The 21,104-nt window shown below is 37.3% G+C and overlaps 1 protein-coding gene across 7 annotated transcripts in view; it reads right to left on the reverse strand.

Annotated features, from left to right (window-relative positions):
- The window catches only part of Atr (ATR checkpoint kinase), a 104,520-nt gene extending 93,159 nt beyond the window's left edge, over nt 1-11,361 (reverse strand). For 2 of the 7 annotated variants that reach the window (XM_005328040.5, XM_040269903.2), the window contains exons 1-7: nt 11,128-11,353; nt 7,841-7,932; nt 6,604-6,753; nt 2,926-3,803; nt 1,803-1,981; nt 1,068-1,259; nt 374-564 (exon numbers count right to left, since the gene is read on the reverse strand). In XM_005328040.5, the coding sequence (XP_005328097.1) occupies nt 374-564; nt 1,068-1,259; nt 1,803-1,981; nt 2,926-3,803; nt 6,604-6,753; nt 7,841-7,932; nt 11,128-11,186 (1,741 nt within the window). In that variant the 5' untranslated portion in view covers nt 11,187-11,353. Of the gene's footprint in view, nt 1-373; nt 565-1,067; nt 1,260-1,787; nt 1,982-2,925; nt 3,804-6,603; nt 6,754-7,840; nt 7,933-11,127 lie in introns of all 7 variants that reach the window. The other 5 variants (XM_021728294.3, XM_040269902.2, XR_005726716.2 and 2 more) reach the window with 4 other exon arrangements.
- Nucleotides 11,362-21,104: the final 9,743 nt, after the last annotated feature.

The raw sequence follows: 21,104 nt of genomic DNA on the forward strand, positions 1-21,104 counted from the left end.
TTGTGCATACAAGGTATACAATCTATCACTAAGCTATACTTCCATCCCTAGGAATGATGTTCTGAGGTCTGTGAAGCCAAATAAATTAAATGTGACTTTATAAAAATATTCATCTATGCACTATTTAAAAGAGTTCTTCAAATTTTCATATTTAAAAATAATCTTAAGTTATAAGTAAATTTCTATTGACTAAAATAAAAATATTATAAAAATAAGTTTGAAACTAAGAAATTATTAACAATCTTAACTGATCAAAATCAAGAAATATCTTCTGGGTAGTCCTAACACTTGTATATTTAGGCTTCAGGCAAAAACAAAAGCCTATTTCTACACTGATCAAGGCTATTCCGATCTATTGATTATTTGTACTCACCTTGCATATAAATCAAAGCATCATAAATTTTCACCACATTATCAATGACTACTTCCAGTTGAGGTTTCTGAATAGATTCTAACAAATTCCTACAGCTCTTAATCACTTTTGTGTAAAAATCCAAAGACATCCAAGTTATCAGTACTGAAGATTTATTTTCACATTTGTGCTGACAGTCCTTGAAATTATGGCTGCAATAAGTATATTTTTAGGAGACATTAGAATTAAGATGAATTTTGATATTGTCAAACATAATACTATAGCAAAGATGAAAGAATAGTATAAAACAAACCTATAACAACTTTAAAAACAATTAAAAGAAAACAAACAAGCTAATTAATATCTTTATTACTATTTTAGGTTTATAATAACTTTATGTTAGTTTCAATCACTCTTCTGATTTAGGAATTAAAATTAATCAGGGATCCTTAAATGTGGTATCACCAGGTTCAAAAATTACTGAACACATGTCTGCACAATTATTAACTGGTTTAGTAAATCTTTTCTTCTTTCTGTGCACACTTAGCACAGTGCCTAGCATTTAGTAAGCATGCAGCAGAAAACAAACTCATAGACTTAACTGAAAAGTTTGTGTCCCAAGGTCACAAATGAAGTTAATAAAAAGGTCTCCTTCAACAGTAAATCCAAATTCATTATAGGAAACCCACCCAGAAAATACAAGAAGTTGTTTTACCAGTCCATGTTTTGATGACAACAGTGAACAGTACACAGAGCAGTCAGTTGTAAGATAACAGTGATTCCTTCTAAAGCCTCAATAACAGGATTCTTCAGACTACTACATTCAAGGGAAATCTGAAGGGATTCAGCTTTTTGTTTCAGTGCATTCCATAATATGCTTTTTTGGTTCATATCCACATGTTTAATTCTATAATTAATTACAATGACAGTAAAAAGAGATATTAAATATAAGTCCGGTTAAAACATGAAACATGGGACTGAGGATCTAACTTAGAGGTACAGCACTGCTTAGCATATGCAAGGCTCTGGGTTCAATCCTCAACATCAAAACAAAAACAATGAAACATATTTAAACAAAAATGCCATGTAACATGAACTTTTATCTATACTAAGACAAACTTAAAACAATGCTCAGGCTGGCTGAAATATGGCAATTCTTTGGCTATGTTACAAAAAAAGGTTTACTTGCTAACATTTGAAAAGTTATTGATAGATGCACATTTCAGAGATATTTCATATATTAATTAAATAGGCATCTAAAAACATTCAAAGTAACTACATTTAGCCATGTAGAACTATTAAAACAAGAACTATTAAAACATTCTAAGCATTCCTTTGACTACCTTAGAATGATGTTTTTTTGTCTATTTAAATCAAAGTACTTAACTAAAGCTGATTTTTAAAGTGAATAAAATTTAAATGACTAAATACAAACTGAATAAGGTCATACTCTTCCGACTGTTTCGATGCTCTTTTGAAAGAACTTAGAGAGGAGCTGAGTCTACATCTTTTGGGTGATATTCCATCACTATTAGTGCCAAGATTTTCCTGTTGAGCTTGGCACTGTATTTCCTCAATGATTTCCATACTTTCCATTTTCAAGGCTGCATAAAGTGGGCCCAACAAGTACTGAGGAAACAAAAATAATTTCAAAAACTCTCTCTTAGAAAATATGTCTATATTACAAGCAGCAAAAATGCATTAGGTGTTAGCTACATGTTTTCAAGTAAATTTAGTAAACTATTTTGGGGGGCTGGGTTGTGGCTCAATGGTAGAGTGCTTGCCTACCATACATGAGGCACTGGGTTCAATTCTTAGCACCACATAAAAATAAATAAACAAAATAAAGGCACTGTGTCTATCTACATCTAAAAAAATTAATAAATAAATAAAATTTAAAACAAAATATTTTGGAGGTTTCTATAAGGCAAACCAAACACCCAAGTTAATCTTTATTATTTCACAGTCCATAGATCAATGATAGGTCTATATTTTAGAAGGCTTGTAACAAATCCTTCTCTCTATAATCTGTTTTTCCCCTACCAAAATGCTACAAAGAAAAATTCTATAACAGAATTAATTTTTCCATACTATAAATCAAACAAGATTTCTAGATAATATGAACTAAAATGCTTAAACAAGTTACTACTACACATCTGAATATTTTATTACCTGACTTCCAGTTTAAACAAGAAAGAGGGCATAATTTGGCATGACTAATTATTCATAGATTTTATAAGTGATTGATTATAACATGTCAAAGATAAAAATCTATGTGAGTGATCAAAGTCTGCAATTAAGTTTATAACTAGCCCTATTTCAAATAATAATGTAGCAAATTTACCCTTCACTTTAAAACATTCTACTCTACTGGCAGTTCATTAATAACTTAATGAACAAATACTTCAGAAATCAAAGTAAAAATCCAATAGGAAGCCAGACTAACCCATGAAAATCATTATATCTTCAATATATTATAAAAGATACTCTACTTTCTCATTATATCTTGTACATATACATACATTTAAGTGAACAAAATACACACTGTACAAGTAACTTTAAGAATTACTCACCTTTACATCTGCCTGAACTCCAATAACATCTGCAAGAGCTCTACAAATATTTCCTACATAGACCTTCCTGACTTGTAAAGCAGATTCATACCCAGCTGGCACAAACTTTATGAAATACTGCAGTAAATGACACAAAGCTGCTTTTAGCAAATCAGACTTGAGCCGCATAAGCACACCATCTTCAAACATGACACAGAGTTTTTCCAGCAGCATATTTAAATAGACAGGTTCAATATTTCTATAAGCTTCTGCTTCAAAAGGGAAGAGTGTCTTTATAAGTTTTGATAATGGCTCTTCATACAGTTTTAAGTGATCAGCATCCATTTCTACAAGATGTTTTAACAATTCCAAAAATGAGCTGAAGAAAGTACTGGCTGGTTGTGCTGGTAGTCCTCCAAGTTCAAAGAGTTCAGTTACAAGGCTTATTGCTAAGCATTTAACTTTTGGACTACCATACTCTAGGAGAACACAACCTATTCGCCAAAGAAAGAGTTCTTGCCTTCTAAAAAACACAGTTGCAATAATACGAATAAGAACCATTAATAAAGTGACTTCAATACATTCTAAATTTTGCATGCTAACAAACTGCAAAGGAGCTGGTTGTAAATATTCCATATGTTCATCTAATTGGCTTAAAAATCGGTTAAAGACCACTGGCCATTCCACAACATCTCCCATTGCACTTCTTCTGTGGAGGCAAATCAAGTCTTCAAAAAGATATAATAATTCCTTTGTGAGTACCCCAAAAATAGTAGGACTCTTGCTTTTAAAAAGAAATAATAATGAGCAGATAACTTCACAGATTTTCTTGTGTAACATGTGACAGGATGGAGTTGCTGCAATCCTTAAAAGTCTTGTGATGATCCAATTACTGAATTCTTTAAAGTAAACAAAAAGATGATCAGTAAGTATATCAGAAGTGTTAATTTGCTAAGTGTGCAAAGACTGACTTTTAAAAGTATAAACTTAAATTAACAGTCTCTATTCCTTACACAATGGAAACATAACAGTAGTTTTGAATATCATCTTTAATAGCTTCTTAGCCTTTTGTCTAAGATCAAGTACAGAATATCAACTTTGAATCAGACAGATAAGGTCCTAGCTTGTCACTTACTAGTTGCCTGAACTTTGCATTTTTGGAACCTCTGTAACATCATCTACAAAAGGAGAATAATGATATCTATGCTATGGGCTGCTGTAAGGGTCAAATAAGATGTGTGTGAAATGTGCAGGATAGTTCCCAAAGTATAATAAATGTTCAACATTTGGTAGTTATTATCACTCCTTCATAAAAGATTTATTGAGTGGAGGGCTAGAGGTATATAGCTCAGTGGCAGAGCAATTGTCTAGTGTTAAGGCCCTAGGTTCAAAAGGGAAGAGTGTCTTTATAAGTTTTGATAATAACTCTTAGTTACTTTTGTGCTCCCCTAGCACACACACAAAAAAAGATCAAGTGGTAACTCTGTCCCAGGATAAATCATCATAGTCGTGTCCACACAAACCCTATAGAATTCTTGAACTTTTTGACTAAAACTGAGAAATATATTTTATATCATGGCTCAGTATATTTACTTTACTTAAACATATGAAATAAAACTTTTATGAACTTTAAACAGTACTTATACACATTACATTCAATGTACCTTATTTCTAGTCTACTTTATCTTATCTTGAATGCCAAAACTCCTTAAAGTAATTTCATAACCCATTAGTCAGTTTACAAAATATCATAGCAAAGAATATGGACAAACAGCCAGTTGTGGTGGTGCACGACTGTAATCCCAGCAGCTCGGAAGGCTGAGGTAGGAGGATCATGAGTTCAAAATCAGCCTAAGCAACTTAGTGAGGCCCTATCTCTAAATAAAATACAAAAAAGGGCTGAGGCTATGGCTCAGTAGTTATTGCCCCTGGGTTCAATCTTTGGTACCAAAAAAAAAAAAAAAAAAAAGAATACGAGAGGCTGGGGTTGTGGCTCAGTGGTAGAGTACTTGCCTCACACGTGCAAGACCCTGGGCTCGATCCTAGGCACCACATAAAAATAAATAAATAAATAAACAATACCTTTAATAAATAAAGGTATTGTGTCTGACTACAACTAAAAAATAAATATTTAAAAAAAGAATATAAACAAACAGGTGATTATAATGGTTTAACAATCATAGTGGAAGAAACACAGAATGCTAGTACTAAAACAGCACAAAGAAATAGCAACCCAGCCAGTCCTGGGAAATCAGCAGTAAAAGAAAAAAGCTTTTGGAGGACATGCTATTAAAGTTGAGTCTTGAAGTGTTAAAATTTAAAATACTTCATTATATGGGGGGCGGACAGGAAGCTTGCTTTGCATCTCTTTATTAGGAGACCAATAAAGAGATAAAAGTAGTTGGAATAATAAGAATTAAGCATAGCAAAAATACTCAAAATATAGAAAAAAATGTCAGCAAGTTTTTTTTAATTAACTATCTGCCTTTTTTAATATTTATTTTTTAGTTGTAGTTGGATACAATATCTTTAATTAATTAATTTTTTTGTGGTGCTGAGGATGGAACCCAGGGCCTCTCCCATGCTAAGTGAGTGCTCTACCACTGAGCCACAACCCCAGCCTCAATTTTTTTTTTTTTTTTTTTTTGAGAGAGAATTTTAACATTTATTTATTTTTTCTTAGTTCTCAGCGGACACAACATCTTTGTTGGTATGTGGTGCTGCTGAGGATCGAACCCGGGCCGCACGCATGCTAGGCGAGCGCGCTACCGCCTGAGCCACATCCCCAGCCCAACCAGCCTCAATTTTTTAAAAAATATTTTTTAGTTATTGATAGAGCTTTATTTTATTTATTTATATGTGGTTCTGAGAATCCAACCCAGTGCCTCACACTTGCCAGGCAAGTGCGCTACCGCTGAGCCACAGCCCCAAACAAGTTTTTTTTGCAATATTTTATTTTATTTTATTTTAGTTGTTGATGGACACAACATATTCATTTATTTATATGCAATGCTGAGAATTGAACCTAGTGCCTCACACATGTGAGGCAAGTGCTTTAACCTTGAGCCACAACCCCAGCAAGCCCAGCAGCAAGTTTTTTCTTAAAGCCAGATAGTAAATATTTTTTACTTGAGTGCCCAAGTTGCCTTTGTAGTAATTACAGACCATAAGTAAACAAATGGGCATAGCTGTGCTCCAGAATAAAAAATTATCTAGAAAAAAAGATTACCAAAAACAGAAAAAAGAAAACTATGCCGAAATGTTCAATGGCAAATGAACTTCTGCTCTAAGTATTTAGCATTATGATAATAAAAATAAAGTTATATGAGATAAAAATAACCAATACCACTACTGCTTTGTTCCCTCAATTTCTATCAAACCTGACTCAAAAGTACAGCCATAGTCATGTGCAGTAGTGTACACCTGTAATCACAGAGACTCTGGAGGCTGAGGCAGGATAATTACAAGTTTGAGACAAGCTTAGGCAAGCCTCAGAAACTTAGCATAATCTGGTCTCAAAAAAACAAGCGCGTGGGATTGGGGGTTGGGGTGCTGGAGATCATCGGTAAAGTACCCTGGGTTCAATTCCTGGTATCACACACACTTACAGTGCAATCATATACTTGATAGTTCAAAAGAGCAGAAAAGGGTAGATTTCAATAAAATAGACTGTGGATGACTGCAGATGAATGCACTCACCAATACAACTGCCTTTGGTCTCATGTTGCCACTGGCTTCCATTCACATTTACAAACATAAGTGGGGAGGATTTCATGATATGCTGGATGAAATCAAGCAACATCACAGAGGTTGGCTGAGAGTCAGTTTTCTTTACAAGTTCTAGAGCAACTAAAATAATAAGAGATAATTTTAGAGCCTTAACAAATTAAACAGCAGATTTTACATTAAGAAACTAGACTCTGGTGCTCAGAATTATGTCCAGCATAGTGTTCAATGGTAAATTGATAGAGCTGCAAACACTACATTATTATCTAATTTTAAATGTTTAATAATAATTTGCATTCACCTATCATAATTCCATTCAGCAAATGTGTGTTACAGGATTACAATATACCAGGCACTATGCTAAAATATAAAGATTAAAATAAAATCTCATAATCCAGGAGGAGTCAAGCAAATAAATAATAATATAATATGGTAACTGCACTTGTCTAGAAAAGAAAAAACAGGTATCTCAGAAGACACACTGAAGGAATTTCTAGATGAGAAGCTGGTCAAGCACAGGGGAAGGCAAATGGTCTAAACAGAGGGAGCACTTTGTGAAAACACATCTTGCAAGTAAGTAGTCAAAATCCTTTGTGCTTTTTTTCAGAAACCTTAACTATGCTGATTGAAAAAAGAAAGGCTAAATGATTACCATATCATAAAAACTGTCTGTGCCAAATATGGAATGAAAATTATAAGCCCCAAGTGAAATGCCACTCTATAATAAAAACTCCATGTAATTTCAAGAGATATGACACCTTCTTAGACTGCCACAATCAATAAAGAGTTGATTCAACAACTTACAGGGCTGGGGTTGTGGCTCAGCAGTTGAGCTCTTGCCTAGCATGTGTGAGGCACTGGGTTAGATCCTCAGCACTATATAAGAATAAATAAATAAAATAAAGGTATTGTGTCCAACCACAACTAAAATATAAATATTAAAAAAAAAACAACTTACAGAATTCTAGTACCTCTTGAAAACAAAAGTAGCTACTCATTTAAAGAGTTTCCATACACAAGAATAAGAAACAACAAAATATTTCTCTGTGGCACTTGCTATATCTCTACCATTGGCACAAAATACTGCTAAAAAATAAGGGTCACTGGATCAAAGCTGGCCAAATATATTTCATGTATAATATCTGATTTACATTACTGATAGAAAAACAGAATTATTTTAAGTTTACATAAGAAATAACTGCTTTCTTACCAACATTTACATCTGTAAGTATTCGATCAATGAACTGACATAGAATTTGTCTTGGCTTCTGTACAACTGTATTATATTCCTCTGGCATGGCACTAAAATACAAATAAAAAGCTTTTAATCCAAAATTCTCTACAGTTGAACTTATCAAATGTGCTTAGTTTCAATGTTGACATATGAAGTATCGTTCTGCTTAAAAAAGAGAAAATCTAAATTCCTATCTATATAGAAGGGGGAAAAAGACATGCAAAATGACACCACAGAGATTCAAAGTGTAGAATCTAGACCTGCCCTGCCACTAGCTACATATAGCTACTCAGCACTTTTCAAACTGTAATTCTATAGCCAATCAATAATAATTTACCATTTTTCTGTCCTCCTACTCCCTGGCAACCACCATTCCACTTTTCTTCCTCCATGAGTTTTATTACTATAGATACCTCATGTAAGTGGAATAGAACCATACTTATCTTATTTCACTTGGCTTGTCTTCAAAGTTCACCTATATTGTAGCATATGTCAGAATTTCCTTCCTTTTTAAGGCTGAATTACATTTCATTGTATGTACATATCAGATTCTGTTTATTCAATCATCTGTTGATGGTGCTTGAGTTGCTTCCATCTTTTGGGACTATAAACATGAGCAGAAAAATATCTGTCCAAGTCCCTGCTTTCAGTTCTTTGGGGTATACAGCCAGAAGATGTGGTGGATCATATGTAATGCTATGTTCAATTTTTTTTTTTTTTTTGTGGAACCCCCATAACATCATATCCCCACTAGCAACGCATAAGGGTTCCAATTGTCCCAGATTCTCACCAACAATTTTCTTCTTGGTTTTTTAAAAAAATATGATAGTTATCACAGTAGGTATGAAATGGTATTTCCTTGTGCTTTTGATTTGCATCTCCCTAATGATTAATGATATTAAACATCTTTACACATGACCATTGGCTGTTTTTAGAACTTTGGGGAAATTTTATTTAAGCCCTTTGTCCATTTTTAATCAAGCTGCATTTTGTTGTTGTTGAGTTGTAGTTCTTTTTTTAAAAATATATTTTTTATCTGTAGTTGAACATAATATCAAATATTTTATTTATTTTTATGTGGAGCTGAGGATCGAACCCAGTGCCTTGCACATGCTAGGCAAGCGCTCCACTGCTGAACCACAACCCCAGCATTCTGCATATTAAACTGTATCAGATGCCTCTCTGAGCTAGAAATAGAAATTTGAAAATTACCAGTATATAGATAATATTGAAAGCAATCAGACTTGGTAAGACTACTTTGTAAGACAGCCAACATAAATAGGGCCAAGAACATAACCCAAAAGCAAATGGAGGAATAGTCAAAAATGACTCCCAGCTGAGCATGGTGGCAAACACCTGTAATATCAGCAATTTGGGAAGCTGAGGCAGTAAGACAGTAAGTCTGAAGCCCTCCTAGGCAACTTAGACGCTGCCTCAAAATAAAAAATAAAAGAGGCTGGGAATGTAGCTAAGTGATAGAGCATCCCTAGATTCAACCTTTAGTACCACACATACCAGACTCACAGATTTTTGGGTTGAAGAAATGAGTAAACTTGATATCACTTTCTAAGATATCCCCATTTCAGTAAATGAAAGGAATTAAAATATGGAGATGTAGTTCAGTGGTAAAGCATGTTCTTAGCATGCATAATGCCTTATTTACTCTCCTGCGCCAAAAAAAAATTAAATTACAAAAAAAGTTGGGAACATTTGGACACATGAAGAATTTGTATTGGACAAGTTGAGTCTTAATTACATGAAATTGCTAGTACATAATCGTGTTTGTGTGCAATTCTATAGAGGATCTGGTTTGGAGAAACCTACTTGGATTCATCATATGGCAGACAGGAGTCAAAGGCAGGAGAGTGGAAAGATAACCTAGAAACTATTCAGAGTAAAGAATACTAACAGCAGAAACAAATGGGGCATTTGATGTAAATCCCTGACTTAGGGGGAGGGACCCACAAATTAGAACACCAACATCTCATTCTTTTTTTTTCTCCCCCAAAAGTCTGTCATGGTTAAATAAGGGAGAAAAAAAAGAAGAAGAAGAAGAAAAAGACTTGATAGCCTGAATCTGAAACCTAGCCCTGACACCTGCTAGCTGTGGCTTTGGTTCTTCCAACTATTTTTCTTAATATATAAAAATAACATTGTCCCATACTAATCACGGAAATACATTGAAAATAGATAAATGAATACTGAAGTAGTTGTAATAAAAAAAGTCATGGCAATGAAAAACTATTAGAAAATTTCCATAAGTTGTTCTCTTCTTCTCTTGGAATGACTACAAACAACTGAAGGGTAACCTAAGCTCTACTGATGAAACATACTATTTATAAATCCAAGAAACCCGTAATCCCTGCTACTGAGGCAGGAAAATCCCAAGTTCGAGGTAGTGAGAACTGTCTCAGAATTAAAAATTCGTTTAAAAAGGCCTAGGGATGTAGCTCAATGATAAAGCGCCATTGGGGTGACCCTGGTATAGCAATCAAAAGGGGGTACAGCCCAAGGGTAGAGCCTTGCCTAGCACGTGTGAGGCGCTGGGTTCGATCCTCAGCACCACATAAAGGTATTGTGTCCATCTACAGCTAAAAACAAAAGAAAAAATTAAAAAACAAGAACTGGTTTAACATGATGTTACTCTGGTGATTTATTGAAAACAGGCATATGTAAATGAAATATGACTTTCAAACTCTGGCAAAGCTGTGCACGCTTAGATTTTTGGTCCCTGTGTCCGAGCCCTCTGATTTCTAACTCCATTAACGGAGCACGGATTGGGCAATCGATGCCAAGAGACTTCAGAAGGGGCTTTCTTCACTCGGAAGAAAGAAATTCAACTCCCTTTTGCAGCTACCGATTTCCCTTGCCGAAATTCAAGAGCCGTGATTTTCCCTTCCAAAACAGTTTTGGGGACAAAATATAAGCCAATCCCTCAAGGGACCAAAAGAGAAACTGTCCCGAAAGCAATCCGCAGGGACACTTCCTTCCAGCCGCACCACACAGAACCTCCAGGTCGGGGCGAGCTCCCGGGCGCCCCCAAGGCCAAGCCGGGCCGGCTGACGCCCCGCTCCGCTCGGACCCGCTACCCGCAGGTCCGTCCCGACGACCCCGCGTCCTCAGAACCGCCACTCCGCAGCAGGGGCACCCAAATCCGACGCCGGGCATTTTCCCCAGGACCGCGGCGGGAGAGGGGGACGTGAACCGCCAGCCGGCCCGGAGGAGGAGAACGCGGGACTCAAGACCGCCGGGCCTGGCCCTACCTGCCCAGCTCCCGCAGGGCCGGGATCATGGAAGCCAGCTCCAGACCCTGTTCACCCATGCTGAGCCAGCCCGCCACTCGTCAACCACGCCGCCGCGAGTTCCGGGTCTCCACAGCAGCCTCTGGTGGGATGGCGGGGCACCAGACGGGGCCTCGCGAGGCTCAAAACTCCTTCCGGAAGCTCCTGCCAACTCGGTTCATCAAACACTGTTTATTTTCCTCTTCGGACCGGGGGGAAGCCGGCAGGCCGCGGGGGCGGGGCGAGGAGGAGGAGAGGAGCGGGGCCAAGTTGCTCCAGAGTCTCGCGGGCTGTGCGGATTCGGAGCGGCTGGGCTCTGCCCCTGGGGCGTTCCACGCTGCAAAACCCTGAGCTGGGTAGGAAAGCCTTGAGCGACCACCAGCCCAGACTCCTTCTGGAGTCACAGAAGTGAGAACTGAAACAGCTCAGCAACCGAAGGCCAAGGGTTTCCGCGGCACAACGCTGTCACATCTCAAAACGAGTGCTTCTCGCTTAGCCACCACTTTTGTCCATGGTTTTTCTCCTGAGAGAATCTGGGGGGATTCGAGGCGCAGTGGCGCATGCCCATAATCCCAGCGGCTCGGGAGGCTAAGGCAGGAGGATCGCGAGTTCAAAGCCTGCCTCAGAAATTGAACTCAATTTAAATAAAATTATTTAAATTTAAATAAAATACAAAAAGGGTCTGGGGATGTGGCTCAGTGGTTAAGCACCCCAGGTTCAATCCTCAGTACAAAACAACAACAAAATCCAGGGCAGAAGTGGGCCTATCCTTGTCCTTTGGATTCTAGCAATCTTTTTCCTCCAAACGAAAGTTACTCTTCAGCTTCCTAGATTTAGGATCCTACCAACCTTTAATATTTAAAAATGGAATTTAAAATAATTTATTTAATATTTATTAATTTTAGTTGGACACAATATCTTTATTTTACCTTTACATGGTGCTGAGGATCCAACCCAGGTCCTCACACCATGCTAGGTGGGCTCTCTTACCGCTAAGCCCCTAAAATGATATTTGATTTAAAATAACATTCAGAAGTGGACAACTTAGATCTGTCTCAAAAGCATTTTTTTTAAAGGGTTGGAGATGTTACCAACGGCAGAGTGCTTGCCTAGCATGTGTGAGGCCTTGGGTTTAATCTCTGGTACCAACCAAAAAAAAGTAAGAAAAAAAAAGTGATAGAATGACAACTAAATATGCCCCTGCCTCAGGGTCTTTGCATTTGCGGAACCCTTTGCCTTGACACTGAACTCCTTTACCATCTGATATTGCCCCTTTCCCTTCAGGCGTATTTGCTGAGCAGATACCTCAAAACACCAAAGAACCTCATAAAGACTAGCACGCATACACTTTTTCCTCCTCGTCTTCTATTATTTTTCTTTATGGGAATTAGAACCAAGCAGTATAGTACATATTATTGTATTGATGGTCTCTAGACTATATGGTCCTTGAGAACAAAATCTTGTCTGTTTTGTTCACTGTAATACTCAGGACCTGAAATAGTGCTTGGTTCCTAATTGGTGCTCAGTTAATATATGTTGAATGAATAATGAATCTTACAATGGAAAGAACATGATTTTAGGAGCTACAGGCCCTGCAAAAGTTCTCATTTGATTTGTTAGAAACTGTATGACCACAGTTAAGTTATTTAATTTCTCTATACTTCAGGTTTTTTTTTAATCTGTAAAATAGCATGAATAATATCGACCTTGCAAGATACAGCACAAACATCAAATAAGAGGCCGTAGTCCTACAGTAGAAAATCATGTCTTAGTTTAAGTGAATGAACTACACTACTACATCTAGGCATCTACAAATATGAATCCTGAAAACAATACTGAGTGTAAAAAACAAATTTCAAAGGTATACCTAATAGTACAATTTCATTTATACAAATTTAAAACTACAAAATAATGCTTTGTGGGGTATACATGTATTGTAGTTTACATGTATACACAGGCACATATATATACTAAAAGTATAACAAAATTAGGAGGATTGGGGGTATAGCTCAGTGATAAGGCATTTGCCAGGCATGCATATGTCCCTGGGTTTGATCCCCAGCTCCTCAAAAAAATATGGTTGGAAAGTATATATATCAACTTTAAAATAGTTGTACTTAGGGATAGGAAAAGAAGGGAATAAAATAATGAGGCTTTAACATATATCCAGGTTTTTGTTTTGTTGTTGTTTTTAAAAGTAGAATCTGAATTGCTGGGCATGATGGTGCATGCCTATAATTCCAGTGACTCAAGAGTCACTTGGTTCTAAGCCTTCCAGATAACATGGTTACTTTATAATCTTTCTCAGTATAATTTTAAAACCATAACTAACATTTGTTACTTTTCAGTTGGTAAACTATTTCTCTCCAGTCTATTCTCCACTCTGGGAACTCCCAACTTTTTTGATCAATAGTATTGTCGAAATTAAAAGAATATGTGCCTTAATGTATACATGTTATTAACCATGTGTGTGTGTATACATATAATATGCCGCAGTCTGGCTGGGCACAAAATCACGAGTCACTCAAGCAGGAACAAACTTTATTTTTGAAACTGCCACGAATGCCCCGTACGCTCCCGGGAAGATTGCCAACCCACGTGGCGTCACCCCAACAGGAAGTCCCTCCTCCAGAATTCCCTCCTACTGCACTTCCCCAACCAATGGGAACTCTCCAGGAGTCCCATAGCAGGCCGAGGTGGACAGCAGGAATCTAATATACATAAGAATGCAGATCTTAACATAATCATATCATCTCAATGGCTTGCTGGCATCACCTTTCAACCAAAAATGCCATGCATCATACTGCTTGGCTATGGCTCTTAGCATCTCCCCCCTTCTGTTTAATTAAGCAACAAGCAATGTGGCTAGGGACTGTGCCTGTTAGGTAGTCCAATTCAACATATGGTTCTTACCCATCATCGGATGAACTGACCTCTAGGCGTCAGCCTCCTGTCTTAGGTTGATACCACTGTAATTGGATCATACCCGTCACTGACTACCGGTCCAGTATATAGCCATACTTGTGGATAGGCCTATGCACCAGTGAGGGGGTGAGGTTCTTAGCCTCACCTCTGTTGGCCCCCAAATTTGGGCTTGGTGCCGGTGGTGGGGTGAGGTTCTTTGTCTCACCTCTGTTGGCCCCCAAATTTAGACCATCACTTAGTAGAAGGGAGGAGGATACAGAAATGCCACGACACCAAGCCAATTGATGGCTCCTTAGGAAAAATTGCATCACTAGTGACACATCAGCAAAGATACCAGCACTACCATAATTCGCTGCATTAACAGATAGTTCACAATGCATACAAATGATATAAAGTCCAGGGAAGTTCTGCAAGCAGTTCAAAGCAGAGGAATCTATCAATATGTCCATTTCCTCCCAAAATAAATCGACTCATTGATTGAGCATTACTTGTTGAGTTATTATTCATTGATGCATCAGTTTATACAGTTTGTTGTGATAACTATCGAAGAAGTTGTAGTTTGGTTTCATCTTTGTCTTCACCGGCACTGGGATGAAAAATAGGAATTCTGACAATGATGCTAAAAAAAATTATGTAACATTTCAACAGGTACTAAGAAAACAATTTTCTGAACAATTTATATTATCCTGAACAGAATTATTAAATATAATGAAAAGGAAAGGTGAAAGTAAACAAACAGATCTGTTAACCTCCTATTTGTTCACATATTAAAACAATCATCAACAGCTGTTTAGCCAATTTAAATTAAACCATTAAAATCACATGAATAATAATAAAAAAATTTTGGATCCATTTATTCATGAGCGCTCCTCATATATGATATATGGACATAAGCACATACAGACATACAAAACAAAACAGAAGTGTGCACACATAACATACAACACATAAGACAATAGTAAAGGCCTTGTAGCTTTACACAGGTGAAATCTCCATTGCAATGTTTAAAAACTCCACAGTCAAAAAATAAAACTGATCAGGAAAACATTAACCTAGGTCTGTATGAGCTCAAAAATAAAATAGAACTTTATAATGTGGGAAAAAGCAATAATAAAATAGATATTGAAAAAAGCATCCTGGTTAATTACTGTTGCAGATGTAAGAATAGCCAAGCTGGAGCTCTGGATATCAGCTGTTAAGGATTTGAGTCAAATCATCTTCTTTTTGGTCTGTAGAAATTGTTTTGGTTAGTCTCTCTGGAATCCAAATCGGCTGCTGTTCTCCCTGTGGAAACACACAAATAGAACCCCGACTCCAGACAATCACTGAGTCAGGGCCTTTCCATTGTCTTGTTAGATTATCCTTCCAAAGTACCTTAGGCTTATGTACATTTTTTGGATACAAATGTCTTTCCACAGCACTAAGCCCTGATGAATCCAAATTTTAAAAGTTTAGAGTAAAAAGGGTTATTTTAAGTTTATCTTTGGGTGATATATACCCCTTTCCAATTCCCTCCTTTTGTTTTAATAAGTACATTTTAATAGTTTGATGAGCTCTTTCAACTATGCCTTGTCCCTGTGGATTGTATGGAATTCCTGTTATGTGAGTAATGCCAAATGATGAGCAAAATTGTTTAAAAGAGGTAGAAGTATAACCAGGATCATTATCTGTTTTTAACTGTTTTGGAATGCCCACAGTGGCAAAATTTTGTAAGCAATGAACTATAACTTCTTTAGTTTTTTCTCCTGCATGAAGGGAACCCATCAAAAATCTGGAAGAAGTATCAACTGTAACATGTAATTTTCCAAATTCTGGCAAGTGTGTGACGTCCATCTGCCAAATATGGTTAGGTATCAATCCTCTAGGATTGACTCCAAGATTAACTTGTGGTAAAAAGGTCACACAATTTTGACATTGTTTTATTATATGTTTGGCTTGTTCTTTAGTTATTTTAAAATGTTTGTAAAGTATTAGCATTGACATGGAACCTTTTATGAAAATTTATAGCTTCTTCTAGTGTAGAGAAAATATGTATGTCATGTGTAGATTTATCTGCTAATTCGTTGCCCAAACTAAGGGCTCCAGGCAATCCTGTATGTGCCCTGATATGTCCTATAAAGAATGGATCTTTTCTGTCCCAGATTAGACTTTGTATAGTGGAAAACAAAGAGAAAACAGTAGAAGAAGGGGAAATCCTACCAGCATCTTCAAGGGATACTATAGCATTAACTACATACTGACTATCAGAAAATAAATTAAATACAGAATCTTTAAACATCACAAAAGCTTGTAATACTGCATTAAGCTCTACCTTTTGAGCTGATTGTTTGGGTACTAAAAATGTCAAAATTTGATCAGGGGTAACTATTGCTGCTATACCATTATTTGACCCATCAGTGAATATATTTGGAGCATTCATGATAGGGGTTTTTCTTGTCATTTTTGGAAAAACTACAGGATGCTTAGACCAAAAAGACAACAAAGGATTAGATGGCAAGTGATTATCAAATGAAACATTAGATTTGCACATGATTATTGCCCAAGTATTTAACTCATTAGCTAACTCATCAATTTGATCCATAGTATATGGAGTAATAATTTTATTGGGAGAAATCCCAAATACTCCCTTTGCTGCTCTTATTCCTTTGAGTATTAATTGTTCAACAGCCTCAGGATACCTAGTAAGAATAGTGTTAGGAGAATAAGATAAATGTATCCACAATAATGGACCTTCTTGCCAAAATACTCCTGTAGGAATATTTTTGTTGGTAGTACAATAAATAATAAAGGGAAACTTATATCAATTCTATCCAAATGCCTACTTTCCATATATGTTTCAATGATTTTTAATGCCTTTCTTGCTTCAGGCGTTAACATGCGGGGTGAATTTGGATCTGATGGACCTTTTAGGATATCAAATAAAGGTCCTAGCTATCCTGTTGGTATGCCTAGATAAGGCCTTATCCAATTTATGTCTCCCAATAACTTTTGAAAGTCATTAAGTGATTTGAATTGATCTACTCGTATTTGAATTTTTGGTGGACGGACCATGGTTGAGGATAATAGAACTCCTAAATAATTAACTGGAAGATTTAATTGTACTTTATCTACTGCTATCTCTAGATTATAATTTTTTAATAAATTTGTAAGGGTGGCATAACATTCTAGAAATGTGTTTTTATCTTTATGTGACAATAACACATCATCCATATACTGAAATATTTGTAGTTCAGGATTTTGATTTCTAAGTGGCTGGATTGCTTTGTTAACATAAATTTGACACGTAGTTGGACTATTAGCCATCCCTTGAGGGAGTACTTTCCATTCATATCTCTGATCAGGACCTTCATGATTTAGTGCAGGGATAGTAAATGCAAAATGTGGACTATCCTCAGGATGAATTGGAATTGAAAAAAAAAATCTTTAATATCTATAGCTAAAATATACCAGGTTTTTGGTAAAGCAGACTATTGGGGAATCCCTGATTGAGCAGGTCCCATAATAACCATCTCATTATTAATGGCTCTTAAATCTTGCAATAATCTCCATTTACCAGATTTCTTTTTAATGAAAAAAAAGGGAGTATTATGGGGAGATACAGAAGGTTGTATATGTCCCTCCACTAATTGTTGTTTGACCAGGTCATGGGCTGCTTGTATCTTTTCTTTCATCAGGGGCCACTGAGGAACCCACACTGGTCTTTCTGATTTCCAAGTAATTTTGATTGTCTCAGTGGCCCTTTCTGAAAACCCAATCCATGTCTATTTATTCCTTGATCTATTTGAATTGGTGCTGTCATACCTTGTTCTTGTTCTCTTAATCCTTTTTCTTTCCTAAAGCCTTGTCTAGTAGTGGGCATGTTAGGATTGATGTTATTTGTTAATGTCAAATCTAATTGATCTAGGACATCTCGTCCCCATAAATTTATAGGAAGATGATCCAATACATGGGGCTATATAGTTTTTTCAAATCCTTCAGGATCCTTCCAATTTAATACCATTGCACTTCTATGGGGATTAGTCGCCACTCCTAGGCCTCAAAGCATTTGAGTGGCTTGTTGTAATGGCCAATGTTTTGGCCATTCTTAACGAGATATGATGCTAAGGTCAGCTCCTGTGTCCAGTAGCCCATTAAATTCATGTCCTTGAATATTTAGTTTTAGCATTGGGTGAGAATCTAAATTTAAAGACAGCATAGCCCAATCCACACCTGTGGAGCCTAATCCCCTGGAACCTCTTTCTACAGAATGACTAGAAAATTTATCATGCAGGCTAGGTATTATTAATAACTGTGCTATTCTATCTCCTGGTGAAATTACTGATATACCTCTTGGAGAACTAGCTATAATTTTTATTTCACCTTCATAATCGGGATCAATTACCCCAGAACTTATCATAAGTCCTTTTAGTGTAGAAGAACTGTGTCCCAATAATAAACCTACTGTTCCTTGGGGAAGAGGTCCTTTTACTCCTGTGGGAATGATTTGAACTCCTATCTCTGGAGTTAGTACTGCTCTGGTGGAGGCGCAGATGTCCAACCCTGTGCTCCCTCTAGTTTGTCTGATGAGGGATTTAATAGATAATGTGTCCTGGGCATTACCCTGATGGTGTTGCTGGGTTCCTCCAATGCTCTGTATATTTGTGGTTGTGGGCCCTGGAGCATTGGGCCCCCCCAGTCCGTTTTTTTGGCAATGGAGCCTGATGCCTTTCTCCACAATATCGTGGGTAAACACTTGGTCCTTGTCCTTTTTTGGATAATGGAATACCCTCTATGGTGGTTTGAGAATGGCATTCATTAGTCCAATGTCTCCCTCTATGGCATCGTGGGCAAATACCCGGTATTCTATTCCTTTGATACCTAGTTTTGTTAAACCCTCATCCTATGGGGCAACTCCTTTTAAAATGTCCTGTTTGTTCACAATTGTAGCATGTTTTTGGCCTAGCATCTAAAGCCTGTTTTACTGCTGCCAAGACTTGCCCTTGTTCATTAATATCTCTACGTAATTTAATATATGTGTTTAAATCTTCATGTCTCCATGGTCTAATGACCTCTCTGCAGCAACGATTTGCTTGGTCATAAGCCAGTTGTTTTATAAATGGCATTGCTTGTTATGTATCCCCCAAAATTCTGGAAGCTATTTGAATAAGCCTATCTACAAATTCAGCATAAGGTTCATAAGTTCCTTGTATTACCTTAGATAATTGTCCTTGTAAATCTCCATGCCCCTGTAAAGTTTTCCATGCCCTAACCGCATTTACAGCAATTTGTGCGTATATGCCAGGATCATATTCAATTTGTTGCCGTTGATCCTCATAAGGTCCTTTTCCTAACAACATATCTAGATTTCTTTGAGGGTAACCAGCTGCTGCATTTTGCCTAGCTGTCTCCATGCAAAATTCCTCATTGGCAGCCTTCCATAACAAATATTGTCCTCCATTTAGCACAGATCAACACATGTTAGCCCAATCTGCTGGCGTCATGTCCAAGTTGGTAATGGATTCGACCATGCTCACAGTGAAGGGTGCTTGCGGACCATAGGTTGTTACAGCCTCCTTTAATTGCTTCACTGTTTTGAAATCTAAAGCACGTGAATTCGTTGCCCTCCTGCCTGCTCAAGTACAGGGCATGCTAATCTTTGGGGTCCTGCCTCAGGATTCTGTCCATCAACTACGGGAGTTGAGGGCCACTCAGCTGTAGATGGAGCTGTTGGTTGAATTATGCCCTCTGGTGACAGAACGGAGTTAGTAGCAGCCTCCTGTTGTAGCTCCCCCCAGATGGTTGTTTGTCCTTTAAGCTTTCTTCCTTTAAATTTTCCTCTGACTAGCTTGAGAGACCTTCTCTTTTGCTTGACCTAACATGTTTTCTACCATAGTCTGGACCTCTAACAATTTACTTAACAGTCTTTCTGTTTGTATTTTACTAATTTCTAATCTACTATAAAGGTAACACAACCCAATAAGATAACATTAAACAAAACCAAAACAGAATGAAACAAAAATGGAACAAAAAATCGTTGTATCAATTTTCTCTTTCTCAGGGCTGAACAACTTCAAACCTTAAGCCAACCATTTTTCCCAGTTTGCCTGAGAAAAGTCTAGGGATAGGCAGCTTGAAACAAAACAAAATAAATCAAAACAAGAACACATTGTTTTTTGAAATGGTCACCCATTCTCTCGCCTTCCCTCAGGGGCGAGCAATTTTACTCACCTCCAAGCTTCAGGCGTCCCTGTATGGGCCACCAATTGCCACAGTCTGGCTGGGCACAAAATCATGAGCCACTCGAGCAGGAACAAACTTTATTTTTGAAACTGGCGCCAATGCCCCGTATGCTCCCGGGAAGATTGGTGATCCACGCTGCGTTCTCCCGCACCCCAACAGGAAGTCCCTCCTCCGGAATTCCCTCCTACCACACTTCCCCAACCAATGGGAACTCTCCAGTAGTCCCGTAGCAGGCCAAGGTGGACAGCAGGAATCTAATATCCATAAGAATGCAGATCTTAACATAATCATATCATCTCAATGGCTTGCTGGCATCATCTTTCAACCAAAAATGCCATGCATCATACTGCTTGGCTATGGCTCTTAGCAATAATATATATGTTTTGTATTGTATTCTAATGTGATCTAGTGTACAGAGGTAAATTTGGACATAATACAACTCTCAGTTGGTTTATGTGTTCCCATCTCCCCTCTTTTATCATTTAGGGAGATGGAGTGTGGGAGAGACAGTGAGTGAAGCAGGAAGAAGAGAGTTTGATGTGTGGATGTGGCTCAGTATTCCTGATACTTCCTACGTTTGGGGTCCCAGGTCCAGTTGACAAAAGGGCGCCAACTAATGTCCTGGAGATTCCAGTAAGCCTGTATAGAATTGTCACCATTAATTATTAAACTACTGTTACTGTGGAAAATGACCACCAGATGGCGCTGCAACACATTGAATTGGAAATTGACTTGCATCTCAGAACAGGTTGCCTAAATTCTGTGCAAGTTTTATCAGAATACATTGTTTCTGTTTTCCCACATTTGTGGCATTA

The sequence above is a fragment of the Ictidomys tridecemlineatus genome, chromosome 3 (assembly GCF_052094955.1).
Source record: "Ictidomys tridecemlineatus isolate mIctTri1 chromosome 3, mIctTri1.hap1, whole genome shotgun sequence".
Taxonomy (NCBI): Eukaryota; Metazoa; Chordata; class Mammalia; order Rodentia; family Sciuridae; genus Ictidomys; species Ictidomys tridecemlineatus.